Source organism: Sarcophilus harrisii, chromosome 4 (assembly GCF_902635505.1).
Source record: "Sarcophilus harrisii chromosome 4, mSarHar1.11, whole genome shotgun sequence".
Taxonomy (NCBI): domain Eukaryota; kingdom Metazoa; phylum Chordata; class Mammalia; order Dasyuromorphia; family Dasyuridae; genus Sarcophilus; species Sarcophilus harrisii.
Window position 1 is genome coordinate 24,498,570 of NC_045429.1, and position 18,382 is coordinate 24,516,951.

Sequence of the window (18,382 nt, forward strand, 5' to 3'; positions counted from 1 at the left end):
CAACATGAGAATTTACACATGTCCATAAGTCCTAGAAATAGTCCAAAAGGAATCCATTATCCATTAGTTCATGTGCCAGGAATCCAATAATTCCTGCCAGCTTTGAAGTACTGCAATAGTCTCATCAACAATTTTTCAAAGAATTCAATGATTCCTGCTGATTTTCAAGTTCTTGCAACATTTTCATCTTGTTTTAGGGAATCCAATGATTCCTGAAGATTTTAAAGTTCTTTTAACAGTCTAATTGTCAGCCATGCTCTGTTAGTGTCAGATGTTTCTTAAATCTCCTTTATTTTGAGGTTTTTCTGTCTCTCTCCAGGTGCTTGTTGCTACCCATCTGTTTCCTTCTCCACTTATTTCCTTCTCTATCTGTAGGAACACAAGGAAACCCTATCTTCCAGGCAGTTAACCTACCCAATTCCCTTCTATTTACCACTTTTGGGATTTCTCCTCATCAACTGGCAATTACATTGGAGCTGCTTGCACTGAATACTGCCCTATTAGCTTAAAAAGCCTGTATTCTCCCCAACTGTAATCTCTTTCTGCCATGTGATTACTTTTAGGCTGATTGATCACATCAGAATCCTGAATTTCTAAAGATTCTCTAGGTGTGACCTCAGCTGCCATCATGTCCCACCTATCTTCTGATTGATACTTGGAGCTGCGCCCTGCCTCTCATTTCTCTGGGTCAATCTACATTCAGAGGCCCAGTGAAAGCCTTGGTTGCATTTTGGACATGGGGTTTTAGGTTCTCTCACCCCGTCTTCACACTCCATATCTACAATGAGCTCTCAAATGTCCAACTTTTCCACACTGAACACATCAACGAGTTTCTCTAGAAGTCCCTTGCCAAGAGGGACCCTGCCTTTCCATGTTCATCACAATCTGAGCATAATAAGCATTTGTGCCCACTGTGGCACAGCATCTTATGATCTCCTCTAAAGAAGCATCTTTGTCTAGTCCCCATATAATTCTTTTGCAAACCTTCAGCAATTTCCTTAGCCAGATGTCTGGTCACTATTTCTGTAGCTACATTCTCTCCAATGGTTTATGACAGCTGTTTGCAAACATCCCACAAAATCCACTAAGGGTTCACTGGGACCTTGCTCTATTTTTGTGAAGGCTTCCCCTCGATCTTTTTGTCCTGGGAGGGAACCCCAAAGCTTTTATTGCAGCCTTAGAAATTTGCTCATACACTGGTATGAGATAATAAATCTGTTCTGAATTCTCTCCATATAGACCTTCAACAGCTAGTTGGTCAAAAGTGATTTGTACATTAACTCCTGTTTGCCTATTTCGTTTTCGTTGGGCTCAAATCCTACATGATTCATGATAATTCAAAAGCCTTGACAATAGGTTTTGTCCCAGCCCTTTCTATGGATTTCCAATCACTTGGGGTTAAGATTTCATAAGACAAACTATCTAGTAATATCTTAACATCTTAACATGATGTAGCCCCATAAAGAATACAACCCTTTTTCAAATCCTTAATTTTTTCCAAATTAAAAGGAATGTATCTTCTCCCCTTTTGACCTGAAGAGTCAAGCTTTTCAATCACAAGGTATGCATTTATAAAATCAAATACATCTTGTCCTTCATTTTTTGCCTTAAAGCCTTTTCTAATCTTGCCACAGGCTCCTTAATAGGTGGTTCCGATTGCATTACTGCCTCTCCCCCTCCTCCTCCTTCCTCCACCCATGAAGGGTTAATTGAGGGGGGAGGGTCATGAGATGAGGAAAGATCCAATTTCTCCTGCTGTAAATCTGATTCTTCATCCTTTTCACCTAGTTTAGTTGGCACCTCCCCCTCCTTCTTTCTTCTTTTTCTTTATTCTAACACATAATTTCCTAAAGCCAGTTGTATTAAATTATATGTATTAAATGTGTCTTTGGAAATTGAGTCAGATCCATTTTTATTGTAGAATTGACAAAGATCCTCTCCTTTTTCCAAAGAGAAACAAGGACATATATATGTGCTTTACAGTTTCTTTACAGTTTACAGTTTCAGTGATCTGCTCCAAAATTATAATCAAACCTTGGCTTTTCATAACCTTAACAATGCTCTCTAAACATTTTCCTTGAAGAGAAACAGAAGGCTGTTTTCTAAACATCTGTCCCATCTTAGCTGAAATTCTAGTTTAACTCTTTAACAAAATTTCTTTGCTGTACTCACCCTAATTTCTGGGTTGAGGAGACTTTTCCACAGGATTCAGGATCAGAGGTTTTTCCACTGAAATCAGGATCTGAGATCAGGGTCCTGTCAGTCCACGTTCAGATGCCAAAATGTAATGGTGTTCTTTTCTTTTGTATAATATGATGGTTCTCTCTGGGAGCAGGTTTCTTGGGGAGGTTTTCTGGAGGCAGTTTCAGTTCCAAGTAATAATCACTCCAAATGCTGGCTTCTAATATCTCCAACTGACTCTTGCTGAGACTGAGAGCTTTTTATATAGGATCTCTTAAAGGTTGACTCCTCCTCTGAGAGAGTGGGATTGTAGGAGGTGTAAACTTTGATATCTCCTGACTTGTGATCTCCAACGTGTGAGCCAATGTGTGGACTCTCAAAGGTATAAACACAAGCATTGTTTCTATCAATTCCATAGCGTTAAAGACCTTGTTTCAAGTACTGGCTCATAACAGTTTATTGATTCTTTTTTCAAAGACTAGGTTTCCTCTGATCCTAGGTCTTTTACTTGATGCATTTCAAGTGTCCTTCTAAGATGGGTCCATGGGCTTTAAAGCAGGATACAGTCAAAGGAAGCCAGGTGCAAAGGATACAAACCACGACTGTGCTTAGTCCTTATCCACTACAACCCCCCCCTTCCTGGACTATTTGCTCTAATAAAGCAAAACCCTGCCTCAAAAGATGCTCTTCCATTATTCAAGATAATTTTTCATTTCCAGTTCTACATTTCCCCTCCTTCCCAAACCAGTGAGAAGGCAAGAATTAAGGCTCCCTTACGGAAGGCGTTTCCCAGTAATACATTATAATCATTCCATCCGGATTCCTTGGAAGACATAAAACAGGGAGATGTCTGCTCACCAAAGGTCATAGCTGGGCCACATGAGGTCTAAAACAGAGGATGGCTGAAGAGGGCCCAGTGGTTTCCCACTTGGTATTTTTGCAGATGACACTATTTATTGGTTGTATATCTAGACCCAGAACATGGAAATCTTTTGAAGAGATCTATAATTGCTCTTTAGAGCTATGTTCTGACCATACTCAAAGAAAAGATCAAATGGATGAGCAGTGTGCTTTGCCCTGTTTGTTTTGACCTATGCTTATCTAGATGGGTGACCTAAAGAGCCAATCAATCTATTAAGGAGTATTCTTAGAAGAGACAATACAATGAATGAGTTGGGCTCAGAGTTGATTAAGAGAAAGAAAATGGGAGGGGAATAACTTAGAAAGTGCAAGTGACCTAAAGTTCTCCTTGGAAACAAAGGTGGGTCTTTGAAATATCAACATTCTCTCAATTTTACTGATGAGCAGGCAACATGAAACAACTATCTTTTGAGAATTGGTTCTCTAGCCAGAGGGCCATGGTCAGACACAAGATCTGCTCATCTGTTTTCCAGAAAATGCTAAGTACAGCAAGCAGGAATTTACATCATTTTTAATACGATCAATGTCAGTTTTCAAGATTATCTGATGATTATTAGTTGTCATTTAACAGAGGAAGTCTTTCTGAGAAAATAATCCTAGGGTCACCCCCAGAGGTCATCCAGTCCAGACCCTCTCCCAACTACCAACACTCAGCAGCTTGGCCTTCCCCTTGAAGTTCTCCCATTAGGCCAGTTACTTCCTTATCAAAATATTCTAAACTATTCCTGGACAACTCTTAACCGTTCAGAAAGTTTGTTCCAAATTCAAAGCTTTCTGTAACTCCTCTTCCATCTAGTTTTGCTCTCTGAGGCTGAGCAGAAGACTTTCACTTTCTCTTCATGACACCAGTAAAGGCAATGGGACATAATGAACAGAAGTTGGGCTTGAAGCTAGAAAGACATAGATCTGACTGTTACCCATGATAGTGATTTTCTTTGTGACCTTGGGCATCACTTGGAACTTCCACATCTGCAAAATGAAAACATGACCCCAAGTACTTCCTCTTTGCCTTGCACAGTTGTGAAAAGGAAATGGGAGAGGGTGTGTGAGGCCCTTGCCAAGAAGGTGCACCAACGTCCAGGATCCATGACATCAGCCAAGGGGCTGGGGGAGCTTTGATAAACCCTAATTCCTTTCAAACCTCATCTCTAGGTGGCCTTTCTTCTATAATCTGGATTACTTGGGTTACACTGAACTGACACTGCTGCTGCAGGATTAAATCAGCTGAGACTAAAGTGTTTCACTCCATTTTCCAACAAACTGGAGAACTGTCCAAAAAACTCCCCAACCATCCAAATATTTAAAAATGAGCCAACTACTTCAAGACCATCTCCTTTCCATTTTTACTTACTCTATGAAGCGCTTTGGGGATGAGCTGCTTTGATGGAATTCATCAGCATCATAGAATTCATCTTCGCTACTAGAATAAGAAAACTCTGGAACTGTGTTTGGAGACAAGTTGACATGGCTTGGAGATGTCAGACTGCTACTAGGTGCTGAATGCCCACTTCCTAGGGAGTAAACAATACTGAGTTAGGAAAAAGTTGGGAAAGATTTGGGTAAGTTACAAAAAGAGTAGAAGAATTTGATTGAATTGCACCCAAAATCAAACAGCTTTGATACTGGGCAAAGAAGAGTAAACAAAATTAGTAAGAAAAGACCAGAGCTTCTCCTCTGCAGCTCACAGCACAGTTCACAATGGTATCATTGAAATACTCTGCCCCCCACCTCAGAAAAAAAAAAAATCAAAGATTATTTCCTTTTTCAGTCACAGGAAAACAGATCATTCAATTCAATTATACTCCAAGAAAGCAAGTGGAAATTTACTGTCTTAAGAGTAGCAGGAAATTCCAGCTTTCATTTCATACAGTTTTAAATGATTAAAAAAGGAGCTACGTATTCCCCAAAGAAATGCAAAATGGGAGTTCTCTGATAGACACTATGCAACTTAAAACTGAGGATTAAGTTGGGAATAACATATTTATTAATCACACTAAAGATCTCTTGGCCTATTCATTAAGAGACTCTACTTATGTGCAAGACAAGAGTTCCCCACAAATGATAAATAGTTCCTGACCCCAAACAAACACAGGTATGCAAAAAAGCCAAACCACCATAAAACCCTATCCATCTTCAGCCACAATTTGAAGCCACCACCTATGGAAGGAATGAAAGTATAAGAAGATGGAAACAACTGAAGCTAGTATTGGTCAGGCCCCAAACTAGAGTAACGAGGAGGGGACAGGTCAGAAGGAAGCCTCCGTCTCTCAAAGTTGTGAAGATCACAGTCATTCCCTAAGCAATGTTTTCTATTTTTCTTTCTTGGGGAGCTCTCAGCAAGACTAAGGAAGCATGACAGTTAGTTCCCAGGCATCTGCACATTTCTGAAGCCGGGCTGGGCTCTGCCAGTGGGACTCTGGAGAGTGGGATCAGAACATTTCATATACCACTCAGGCCCACAAAACCATCGCATGAGCTGCTTTGGGATACAGCACTTCATACCAAAGGGGAAAGGTCGTGGCCACTAGCCAAGTACCTCAAGCTTCAATAAAGTCATTTCTTAGGGGCCACAGCCATGAGGACATTCTTTAAAATCACAAGTCCCATGAGACATAGGTCAGCAGTTGAAATTCCATCTCAAAAGTGAACCACAGGTGGTCAGAACTTGTCCTTTGTCAATAGAGCCCTAAGGAATCTTTTTTTCCAAAGGAGAAGCCAGAGAGAACCTGAAAATCATGGAACTATTTATTATAGACAAAAATAAATGCCCAAGCACTTGAAATATGTCAAGTGACACTGAATGGGATTCAAATTAACTGATTTGAATTTTCCCTTTTGTTTGCTAATGATATTCCTTATATGTTTTAAATGGAGGAAAAACTATTTTCTTAACTTATATGCAGTGGGTTGTTTTTTGTTTGTGGGTTGGGGGAGTGCTAAGGGAGGCAAAAGGAAAGAGTAGGAGGGAGCAAAATGAAAGAATAGAAGTCCAGAAAACCACAAGGGCAAGAAATGATTCTCTGTCTTTGTATGCTCAATGCCTGGAAGACAAGCTCAATTCCAATGGACCTGTGAGTTCAATGACTTGGAAGATCCCTCCTTCCCATGATGCAGAGAGCAAACCAGCCAACCTGTCCATCTAGAAGAAAAGTTTGCCAGTGGAAATCTAATTACACCACATTGAGAGGTCTCTGCAAGCCTGGCACACCGTATACATTTAACGATACTTGTTTGACGAAAGAAAAGCTCTCACAATCTCGCTTAACTCACTTAACTGAAATGTACTTAGCACGAGACCTGAGACACAGGAGACAATAATTTGTATTTATTGAATTAAGAACTCAGAAGTTGGGATCAATGCTTCACTGGTTATCTATTACCAATATATTTCTTTAACTTAGTCTACTGGAAATCTGTCTTTTTCTCTTTTAGAAATAAAGTCAAACCACATGACAAACTGAAATAACGTACACAAAGATGAATTCATGTCAAGAAATGAAAGCAATCTACATGCTTCTTGTCATTTAAACCTGAAACTCAAGCCTGCTGTATGCAAAATCTTGACTAGTTCTCCTCTTTCAAAATATAGAAACTGATTTGAGATGTCAACTTAATATCATTAACAGTCTTGAAAAAAAAATCTACATAAATATTATCCATAACAAAGAGGACACCAAAAATTTCCCCTTTATGCTTTAAATTATCTGTAAGGATTTCCTTGAGCTTTTCAGCCCAGAGTTTTTTTTCATTCTGAAATTTAGAGGACAACTGTGTACATTGTGACACAGGGAAACCAAGCTGAGCAAGAGGATGCCCAGAGCTGGCAATCCAGGCTGTTCTTACTGAGGAGAGTCATCAATGCAGCCTCGGCAAAGGACAAATCAATGGAGGTGAATGAGGAGGAGGCTTCAGGCTTCCCTCAGGTTTAGACTGTAGAGGCCCAACAGTGAAACATTTGCTCCAGAAAAGTACGATAACTCACATTTAAACCTAAAATGAATATGAAATCCTATAGAATAAAATTCTGAAAGTCAAAGGAAAAACGAGTCCACAAAAAAAGGGAGAAAGCTCAGGGCTAAGCCTCAAAAGTGAAAGTAACCACAACTTGCTCTTCGGCACTTTAAAAAAGCCATTAAAAATTAGAATTCTTATTTCAGTAAAAAACCAAAAAACCCCAGAAAATAACCAAGATGAAGAAAATGAAGAAAAATTATGAAGAAAAATACTATCACAATGTTAGGGGATTCCCCCAAGTTGACCACACCAAGCCACATCCTGAAAGGTTGCAAAATTGCAATTAAATTATAATTAAATAAAGTTTGGGGGTTCAAGTACAATGATCAATTTCAACTATTCAACTGTCTTGCGTGAAAGTGGCACAACTGAAAACGTCTCAGGTCAGCCATGATAACAAATTTCCTTTCCTCCTTTCTCTAGCGAAGACAAACAAATGAACTGGAAGAAAGACATGAAATGGAAAGATACAGGTTAAACCCTTCTGTACCTGTGCTGTTGGGTGTTGGGGTCTGAGGATGTCCCAAAGCAGTGACTCCAGGTCCAACAGGTAGGGAGGATGGACGTGGCTCTGATTTACACGATGGGTCAGATTCTGAGAAATTTGGACAAGTGAAACAAGGGAGAAAACAGGATGATTAAAAAAAAAAAAAAGTCTCTCACACACACACACATACACATAGCGCTTTCAAATTGGGGTCTGTGAATGGCAGGTCAACATGCAGGTCCTCTTCTAGGAAGACTGCTAGCTCCCCCAAGACTGGCTCCTGATAAGCCTGGGACATGGTATTCATTATGTTGGCTGTTTTTTTTTTTTTGGTTGTTTTTTTAATCTCTAAAGATGACAATTCACAGAATAACCTCTTAAGCCTTTGTAAATGTCAAGGAGCACTCTTCTTTTGGATTTTAGACAATTTTAAAAACGTCTATCCCAGAAAGATCAGTTGCTGGCAACCGTGTCACGGAAAGATATGAGCAGCTTGAAATCTTCCTTGTCTGCTTCCCTCTTCACCCCATCCCCACTAGTAGCTGGGTATACAGGACTACTACTTCCCTAAACCCAGGCTAATGCTTGATAATGACCCATCATCCCGCCTCGGTCCAAGGTTTCTGCTCAATAACAATCACTCCGGGCATCTTGTACAGCAGCTAGATCCCTCTCCGAATGACCTCTGAAGATAGTAAGGACGCTCTCTTCCCCTTCCATTACTTCTGCCCAGCAAAAGGATGCCTGGCAGTAAAATTCTGATTAAATAGCTACCTGTGAGCTTGACCACTCTGACTTGGAACAATGGACCCGCTAGCTGCCCCTGCCCTCCTCTGGACCCAGCTTCCTTAAAAGCCATAACGCTGTGGAACATCAAATACAATTTAACCCCCCCATCCCAATCCTTTCTACCTAGGCAAGAGTGAGCTTGTGCTAGCTTCCTATATAACAGAAATACAAAACCAGTTTCTCTAATGGATGCCCTTGAACCTTTGCCAAATACGGTACCTGTAGGTAAGACAGTCTGGGTAGGCATTGTGCTGATCACTGGCTCCAAGGGATTGGGCTGATATATTGCATCTACAGGGTTGATGGTACTCTGAGATAAACAAACAGTCATTTTTGATTAACCATATATTGCCCACATTGTGCCTTTCCCACTAAGAAATATCCCCAAAGATGCTACTGTCAGCTACACAGATACAAGTTTACAAGAGAGCAAAGAAGAAATGAAACCCTTTTCCACACAGAGGCCCAAGCAATTGTTATACTTAAGGAAAGCATAGTAAAGGGGGGGGGGGGAGGGAGGAACCACAAATCAGTATACTCAAAGGGAATCAAAATCACATACAAGAGGGTTTGGGACATTTAAAGAGATATTGCCTCTAAACACATCCCAAGGTCTCTAGGCACTCTGCTGCAACATCTCTGGACAACTAATACCTTCTTGCCTTAATCTACAGCTATAGTTAACTAGTGCAGCTGGACTGATTCACACTTGGTTCCTAATATCCTATCGGATGTATAGTGTTAAGCTGCAGAAGGCAATTCAGCATGAAGAGCAGAAGACATGAATCTTTGAAATGAAGAAAAAGACATGTTTTTCTAAATTTCAGGAGGGAGAAGAAATAAATGTATATAGTCTACAAAAATTATATATCTAAAAATCAACCCGGTTAGCAAGCCAAAATCAATCCAGACTGAATCATAATGGCTTCCCTCTTGCTTTGGGATCTTTGAAGCTCCACTGGTGCTATTTTTTTCATTATTATTATTATTTTTATCTTTTGTATTTTACATCATTATAGAATTAAATGGTTATTATTTCTTAAAATTAAAAAAACAAAAAACAAAAAAGCAAAACCCCAACTTTCTAGAGAAAAGCTCCTTGGTGTGGCCGCAGGGCTAATTTAAATAAACACCCAAGTCCTCATAAAACCAACTCCTTGCATTTCTACAGCGTTCCATGTTCTGCTCTGAAATTACTGACATTCAAGTTCTTTAGACTCGGGATGTCTCATTCCAAAATATGAAGGGTAAAAAAGTCAACCCTCCCATGTGTTCCCATTCAAAACTTCCTATTTTCCTGGGAGACAGGGAGGAGTTCCTATTCTCATTTTACAAATGAGGAAGCTGAGGGAGACAGCAGTAAACTGGCTTGCCCAGGGTCAGGGTCAGCAAGTCTCTAAGATAGACTTAAACTTCTGCCTGTCCTGAGAGCTAGTCCTGCAGGAGCATCCCTATACTGGGCCCTGGTCTCTGGAGAAATCCAATTTCTTTATGCATCTCTCCTGCCCCAACTGGGGCACTACTGCTGTGCACATCCAGAGACATGACTACATCTAGGAGATGTCTGCGCTCATCTTTTCCCCCAACACATTGGCCGTGAGGAAGCTGCTCTTCCAGGATTTTCCAAGGGTCCACAATCAACTAGAGGCTCCCCTGGCCCAGGAGGATGCTCTATCCGGGTTCTGTCTGATTCTGTGTTCAGTTGTAAAGGGAGGACCAAGCCAATCACAGCGCCTGAGGGCCACCTGGGAGAAGATGGGGGAGGCTAGGGGGGAGAGTGTAGCTCCTGATGACAAGATGAGGAAGTCATATGGAAGTCAAATATAAAATGAAAAACAAAGGAAACCAGGAAAACTGAATGAAATAAAGATGCAATTCTTTCCCCAAACAAGTTCAATGGCACTGCCACCCCATCCGGGAATCTATCCATAAACCCCAAGTTACAAATCCCTGCTTTTGTGGGAGAGGGACTGGAGTGAAGAGAACATATGCTTGTCAACACTAGATGTTCCTATGCATGCTCTCAACATGAAGAGGGATAAATAAAATAATATTAAATTAAATATTAAATAAATTTTAAAGCACATTCCAGATATGTACATCCCTCAGACACCTATATTCCTGGGTATGGTTCACTCAACACAGTATCCCTTTTGCTAAAGGGGAACCAAGGGATAATTTTATGGAGGAGATCTGATGGTTCCCACACTATCAACCTCCCAAACTTTCTGGCCCCCTTTGGTACATTACGCCTTTATCAACCACTAAACCATTTGGGGAAAAGTTTTTATTTTCAACTTGGAGGTAAAAAGCTTTATAAACAGAATGTCTAATATGTGAAACTGCCAGATTTCATTTTATTTGTCCTAAATTTACTTTCCCCCCTCCCCCCAAGTTTCATTCTGTTCAAGGATTTGGCTGTTTTGCCAACAAATCAATGCTCCACTTAGTGGAGCCTTAGGAACATCCTTAAAGACAAGGAAATCCCTTTTTCTTGACCTTCAACTCGTAGCAATAAGGGCTATTAGGAAACCAGCCCAAAGGTCCTTGTCTGCAGCCCCCTTATCACGACACCTTCTTCAGCAGCAAGCAGAAAATGCAGAGACAAGCCCATTATAATTGTGTATAGCGGAAGACAAAAGACATGGGGGGCAATGATAGAAGGCAGTGATACATGCTTCTAATTAGACATTTCTACATATACAAAGTAACCACAATTTTTTTAATGAAATGAAAAAAATGAATCAAATACTCCATAACTCTTTTTTGTTGTTCTGTTTCAGGCAAAAATACAAAGATATCTCAAGTTTTAAATAAGAGCAGCCCCAATACCCCCAAGAAAACTCATACCATTCCACTCTTGCCAACTCTGTGACTTGCTGTCACAGTTCCTACCTTTACTGGAGAGTGTCCCCTGATCTGTGATTTTATATAAAACTCCCAATGGGGAAATGCCCTCCACAAAATAAAGACCAGTCTGTCTGTACGCAATCTCAAAGAGTCACCTGGGGCCCAGAGCATTAAATGATTTGTTCATGGGATCACAGTTACCATGTATCAACAGCAGCTCTTGAATACAGATCTTCCTGATTCCAGTCAAGAGCTCTTTCCACTGCCTCTCATAGCCACCATTTACATTTCCCCAAAGTAAAGGCTATTCAGAAGTCAGAGTAGCCTGAGCACAAGACAGAAAATGGCTAAATATCCCCACTACCCTGCACCCCACCTAGACAATTAAAGCACCCCAGAAATGTTCTACAAACTTCCTCTGAAGCATCTTTGCCAATATCAGCTGCCAGTTCCTTCCCCTTCCTCAAGGTTGTTCCTTCCCCTCTTCCTTGGAGAGCCCTGGAGGGTACTAGCTGCTCTATCACTTTCTCTTCCAGTTAAAAAGGCTTGGGAAGAAAAGGCTGTGAGAATCTGGAAAGGGCATTTTAAGGTCATTTAGTTCAATTCCCTTGAGTGCCCCAGTGGCTTGCCCAAGGTCACAAGATTCACAAGTCCTGTGTGATTTCACTGCACAAGCCCGAGACCAGCAATGGAATTCTGGAAACTGGGAAGATCTTAACAATGGTGGGAGGTGCTATGAATCAGTGGGTTCCACATATCAATGATAGAACAGACCTTTTAAAACAATGACAATTATTCAAAATATTCTCTACCTAGATTGTCTTCAGATCAGGCTTATAAATGAAAACTGATCTATATAAAAAAAGCACTAAGGTTTGTGTCCCACTACAATGACCCCTAACCAGCCATTAGGAGCAGGGAATTATAAAGTGGAGGAAAGTGACCTTTTTACTCCCTCTGTTCTCCCTAGATATCTCTGTATGTCACAAATCAAAATAAAGAAAAGGAGGTTATGTTTATGATAAGTTGAACCAGCAGCTTTCATGAATTTCTAATTGCAGATGTATTGTTATTTGTCTGCTTTCAAAGAAAAAAAAAACCCTGCATTTCCTCTATTACAATTTAATTATTATTGAACATTAATATTAATGAGGTACTTGGAATCATCTAGTGGACAATTTTAAATTAATGAAATGAGCAAATCTTCATACTTTAAATTTCACTTCTAGACTCAAAAGGTTAAGATTCTGCCAAATAACCAGTGCCTTCTGCCTTCTCTAGAAGGGAGGAAGGCTGATAATTGAGAAGGAGGAGCAAAGAAAAGTCAAAAAGAAGGGAGGTACTCTGGGCCAGGATACTGGTGGAACTGAGGTGGGAGCTTAGCATCTCTCCCGCCTTCCTTCCACTCTGATAGCATGGGAGCTGGCTGAGTCCATGACATGACACAGGCTGGTTGGAATTTGTTCCAACAAAATCACAGAACATACCACAAGCACAATACCAAGCTATGTAGGAAAAACATAAAATATTTAAAACCTATCTAGAACTGGTTACAGTTTCTAAGGGAAAAAAAAAAAAAAAAGAAAGAGATAGATCACAGTTCTGTTAGTTTCCTAGTTTCTTTCGAGTGGAGTCCAAATTGGACATAGCTACTACAGAAGATATTTAAACCCTCAGGAATTGTTCCCTAAAGACAGCTCTACTTCATGTCTACATTTGTCCATAAAAGGTAGATTTCCACACCCTAATCATTTAATGCATGCAAGATGATGTGATTCTTAAAGCAAATTTATAAGACTGCCATTTAAAATCCTAAATCAGCAAGAAGCACCCCGAATTCGTGGTGAAATGATTAGTGAAAGATGGCCAATTTCAGAGGCTCAAGAAAGTTACCAGAATAGAATAAGAAGGGTAAGTTGAAAAGAGAAGACAAGTTGTAAATGAGCGGAAACTCAGGTCTCTGCTGCAAGATGATGGGTTTTAATGCTCTGCAGAGGTAAAGGGAATTTTAAAGATTAGATTAAACTTACTATCAATCCATATGCGTGCTTCTCCTCATTACTTTGGTCCTTAAGGAAAAATGTTCAATATGTTAACAATCTTTTACAAGTCACAGAAAGCATCCTCCCCCCACGTGAATAGCAGCTTGTCTTTGATTAAAGGCTCAAGGAGCAGCTGATGCTGCCATCAATATGACCAACTGGAGACTCAATGTCCTTGCAAACTGTAATCCCACCTAAGCATCCGTGGTCAGAAGGACATTTCTTTCTGTGAATACAACCACCACTATCAGCATGATTATTACTTATTCAAAGTGCCAACAGTCTTCTAAATAAAGTCTTTCAGAAAATACAAACTGTAGACCCTGAACTGTACAGTGATATTCATGCCAAGGACTCAAGTCAATATTGTACAGGAAACACTCATTATTGATGATTTCTCAGTCTAAAATTGTATGTCCCCACTTGGCCAGACTAAAGATGCTCTCTCTATTCCCAGCCTCCCCTCTCTTCTTCTGTGTGAAGACACTTTGCTTTCACTGTATCCCATAATTGCCATCAGTTGGAAAGAGCTAGGAGGGCAGGATACCATATGCTTACAGCTCAACAGAGTTGATTTTATTCAATTTGATTCTTCCCACATTCACATTCTTCCCAGGCATTACAAGTGCCTGCTCTGTGCTAACACCCAGGGTAAAAAGACAAAAATGAAAGACGGAGTCCTTATGCTCAAGAAACTTGGATGGGGCATACCAAGTGGGAGAGAAGACTGCTGCCAGCAGTACCAGCTAGGAGCGACTCTCAGGATTAGAAGGAAGCCCAAGTATTCTCATACACACAGAAAAAGCAGAGAACACCCCAGGAGTAAGAGGGGCCTTGGGCAAATGCATCGTTACATTTCACAAATTACTAGCATTTACTGTATGTCAAGAAGAATAATGAAGGGGAAGATTGGGGGATGTGACAGAGATGTGATCCAGAATGAAGAGCCTTAAAAGGCCAAGTCTCAAAGAGTTTGTGCACTTTCCTATAGGCAATGAGGGCCCTTGAAGGATGCTGAGCAGTGTGACTGTCAGATCTATGCCAGTGTAAAAGTACTTGGGTGGCTATGGGCAGGGAACCGCATCTGTGGCCAATAGAGAAGTCTAGGAAGGTGAGGAAGGTGTGAATCATCACAGTAGCTGTGTGATGGAGGAAAAAGAGCCACATGTGAGAGAGGTCACAGAGCTGTCAAGACATGGAAAAAGATGGTATAGAGAGGGCTGAGGCGGAGGGGAGCATGACTATGAGGCTGCTGGTTCCCCTAACAGACATGGGGGAGTCTGAAGGGAAAGGACACCTCTCATTTGAGGCATTTTGAGCTAAGTTGAGCATGCTCGGAGGCACGACATAGCCAGGACCCAGAGCTGGGGTCCAGGGAGAGGCTACAGCTGGCCCTACAGATTTAGGAACTCTCTGTGTGGAAGTGAGAGCCGAGCTGGTGAAGTCACAAAGCAGAGATTACCGCAGATGGCTGGGAGGGTGGCCAGGTGCTAAGTCACACTCAGGGAGGGGAGTCCTCATCAAGTGTAAGACACTTGCCCCACTCACACGGAAAATAATGCACATACATACAATTAAGCAATTGGAAATAGGAATCACACCATAACTAATGAAGGTGTAGCAAGGGACTGGCTAGTCTCAGCATATGCAATCCCCTAGTTCACAAAGGATTCTCTTTCTAGGCTAAACGTGATGAAGGCCAGCCAGTCCCTGAACACCTACAGTAATGGGAGAACCTCTAGGGAGTCAATTTTCTCCAAATCGTGAAGCTAAATAATGGAGATTACGAGGAAAATACAGATTCTCTAAATATCGTAAAAATACAATATTTCATCTTAAATCAGACACTTTAAATTACAATTACAAAATTACAAAACAATCAAACTAAATGGTAAACTTTGAATCAGTTATTTAGATTATTTTTAGGTGTCATACATTTCTCTTGAACATTGCCTGAATTTCTTCTTTAAATGTCACTAAGCCTAAGGGTTCTAGACTGACAAGCAGGATGAATAATAAAAATTCTAAATACAGATTAAAAAAAATTAATGAAAAACTATGTAGAAAAAAAAAAGAGGGGTTACTTTTGGTTAAACTTAAAACCATCTCAAGAAACCAACAAATACTATTCTAGGGAGAAATGACCTGCTCAAAGATAAAGAATTGAAACATAAATCTAAAGTAGTTGGGGGAATAGGAGGCTGAGGAAAGGAAAAGAGAGGCCGTTCTTCCCCAGTGCAGGGGAGGTGGGAGAGAAGGGAAGGTCTCTTCAAGAACATGACAACTGAATTAGCCAAGAAAGATCAGGACTTCTCTGTGCTTCCGATTTCTTATTTATCTAACAAGTTCATAACGAGTCTGGCTACTTCATTTTTTTTTAAAGCATCTAAATTCTTCTCCTTTTTTTTTTTTTTTTATCATAGCTTTTTATTTACAAGTTATATGCATGGGTAATTTTACACCATTGACAATTGCCAAACCTTTTGTTCCAACTTTTTCCCTCCTTCCCCCCACCCCCTCCCCCAGATGGCAGGTTGACCAATACATGTTAAATATGTTAAAGTATAAATTAAATACAAAATAAGTATACATGTCCAAACAGTTATTTTGCTGTACAAAAAGAATCGGACTCTGAAATAGTGTACAATTAGCCTGAGGAAATAAAAAATGCAGGCGGACAAAAATAGAGATTTGCAATTCTATGTAATTGGCCACTTCATTGAAGAGCAAGTGTTTAGTAACTGTCAACTGCTAAACACAAATGTTCATCAAACTCAGGGCTGCCACATCACCATTATCCAAACAATGAAAAAATATAGGTCAAAGATTCTTAAACTCTATTTATCAATCTACGTGATGTGGGATTTCATGAAACTCCAGTTTCTGTTTTTACCAGGTATAGATCATGGCACAAAAGCTTCAAAATAATCTGCCAAACTCGTCATGTTGGTGTTCCCTGAGATTCCAGATGATGACCAGACTATTGAGTGAAGGGGAACCACTTTCAATAATGAAGCACATGACAAATGAAGCTAATATGGCAGCAATATCATCCAAGACAATCTGGAGTTTTTCACTCCTCAGCCAGAGTCTTGGACTTCTAAGGTTCTTCCCCAAACCTCCCATTTGGTTTCTAAAAAAGTTTAGGTAGAGAAAGTTTCTATAAGAGCCTTTATAATTGCTGAGAATCCCGGGATTATTATTCTATTACCTATTTATGTCAGAGTTAAAATTTCTAATAGTGCTTTTAGGAGAGAGACTCCAAGAAAATATAATGGGTTTAATCCCCTTCTTTGGCCAGGGGAATGATTAAACTCAGTCACAGAGACAGGTGTCCATTAGCTTTTTTTGAGTATTTAAGAGGACACAATCTCTCTCAAAAAGCCAATTCTAATGTTTTAGCAACTTGTTGGCCTTGTTCTTAAACATGCCCATTTTTTTTGTTCATTGTTCCTTAACATGGAAGAAAGGTGCATGGCAATTCCTGTATAAAAATACTTCATTCCTTTATCAGCAATCTCCTTAGTGAATTATTCCTTTCTTAAGTGAAAAACAACCCAGGACTTTTCCCGGACAGGACAAGATTTCTGCTTCTCTATTTACTTCTTCCAATGTCTTTAAATCCTCTCTAAATATGTGATTACTCCAATGAATAGAATGCTACTTGATGATGTCAAACTTCCATTTTCCTCTTTATCACCATTAAGCCTAATAATAGAGTTCCAACAACTGATAGCTAACAGTTTTATCCCAAAGAAAACTTAACTGTTTCAACTGATCAATGCTGGACAGCAGCAGCTACACCCAAAGAAAGAACACTGGGAAATAAATGTAAACTGTTTGCATTTTGTTTTTCTTCCTGGGTTATTTTTACCTTCTGAATCCAACTCTTCCTATGCAACAAGACAACTGTTCAGTTCTGCACACATATATTGTATCTAGGATATACTCTGATATATTTAACATGTATAGGACTGCCTGCCATCTAGGGAAGGGGGTGGTGGGAGGGAAAGTCGGAACAGAAGTAAGTGCAAGGGATAATGTTGTAAAAAAAAAAAAATTGCCCAGGCATGGGTTCTGTCAATAAAAAGTTATATTAAAAATAAATAAAATAAAATACCTGCAATGATTAAAAAACAAAAAAGAACTAATGCCCTGGGCCTAAATGTCTAATATTCAGGCCCTATTTATGAATTTTTTTTGGTGAGGCAATAAAGGTTAAGTGACTTGTTTAGAGTTACACAACTAGGAAGTGTTTTAAAAAAAAAAAAAAGAAAGAAAGAAAACTTAACTGAAAGTAAATGATTAAATCCAGGATCTCTATGCCAAAAGACTGCGAATATAGGTTTACCAACTGGGCTTAAGCACTACAGCTAATAACTTGTCAGTGGAAGACTAATAATGATGGGAGAGTCTAGATCTGGGTGAAGTCATCTGAATCTAAATACATGTCAAAGGAAGAACCAATGAAGCAATGCAAGGTAACTAAAAGCACCATTTGAATCTGTGTGTCTTTAGGCCAGATAATCTTGCCACAGGGTTGCATATTTATGAACATTCCAAACATAATAGGCTCTTTTGCTCCCTCAATTCCAAGACATAAAAATGGAAGCAGCAATTGGCCACAGTCTGTTTTTAACAATATATGGACTGTGAGAAAGCCACTGGCTGAATGCATAGGCTATTAGCCAACTTCAGTACAATGTGTCTTGTGATTTCATAGCCAAGAAAAGTCCTAATCATTCTCCCAAGGATCTTCTTTGAAAATCTTTTACATTAAATATTTATTTAAAAAGGTGGGGGAAGGAAGGTAAGAGAATTAGATTCAATAATAGATAACTACTAGAACAATAGGCATCCTAAGAGAGAATGAGAAAATTCTAAATTCAGCATATGGCCTTCTATAAACCTCCTCAAGGAAATCTACTTTTTCTATTCCCTACACAACAGTGGCAAGAGCCTTGAATTTTAACAGCATCTTCTCAAAGGCCACAAAGGTATTGTCCTGCTGCTTCTATAGTGTCCTACATAGTATAAAAGAGTTTGATTTTGATTCCCTTCTTTGCCAATGGTGATAAAGTTAATAGGCAAGTGACCA

At 39.8% G+C, this 18,382-nt stretch overlaps 1 protein-coding gene across 7 annotated transcripts in view; it reads right to left on the reverse strand.

The window, feature by feature from the left end:
• OSBPL9 (oxysterol binding protein like 9) overlaps nt 1–18,382 on the reverse strand; it is a 138,760-nt gene that overhangs the window by 11,320 nt on the left and 109,058 nt on the right. For 5 of the 7 annotated variants that reach the window (XM_023501554.2, XM_003767151.4, XM_031969135.1 and 2 more), the window contains 4 exons: nt 13,273–13,311; nt 8,612–8,702; nt 7,607–7,711; nt 4,454–4,613 (listed from right to left, as the gene is read on the reverse strand). In XM_023501554.2, coding sequence (XP_023357322.1) covers nt 4,454–4,613; nt 7,607–7,711; nt 8,612–8,702; nt 13,273–13,311 — 395 coding nt within the window. The remainder of the gene's footprint in view (nt 1–4,453; nt 4,614–7,606; nt 7,712–8,611; nt 8,703–13,272; nt 13,312–18,382) is intronic. The other 2 variants (XM_023501555.2, XM_012547479.3) reach the window with 1 other exon arrangement.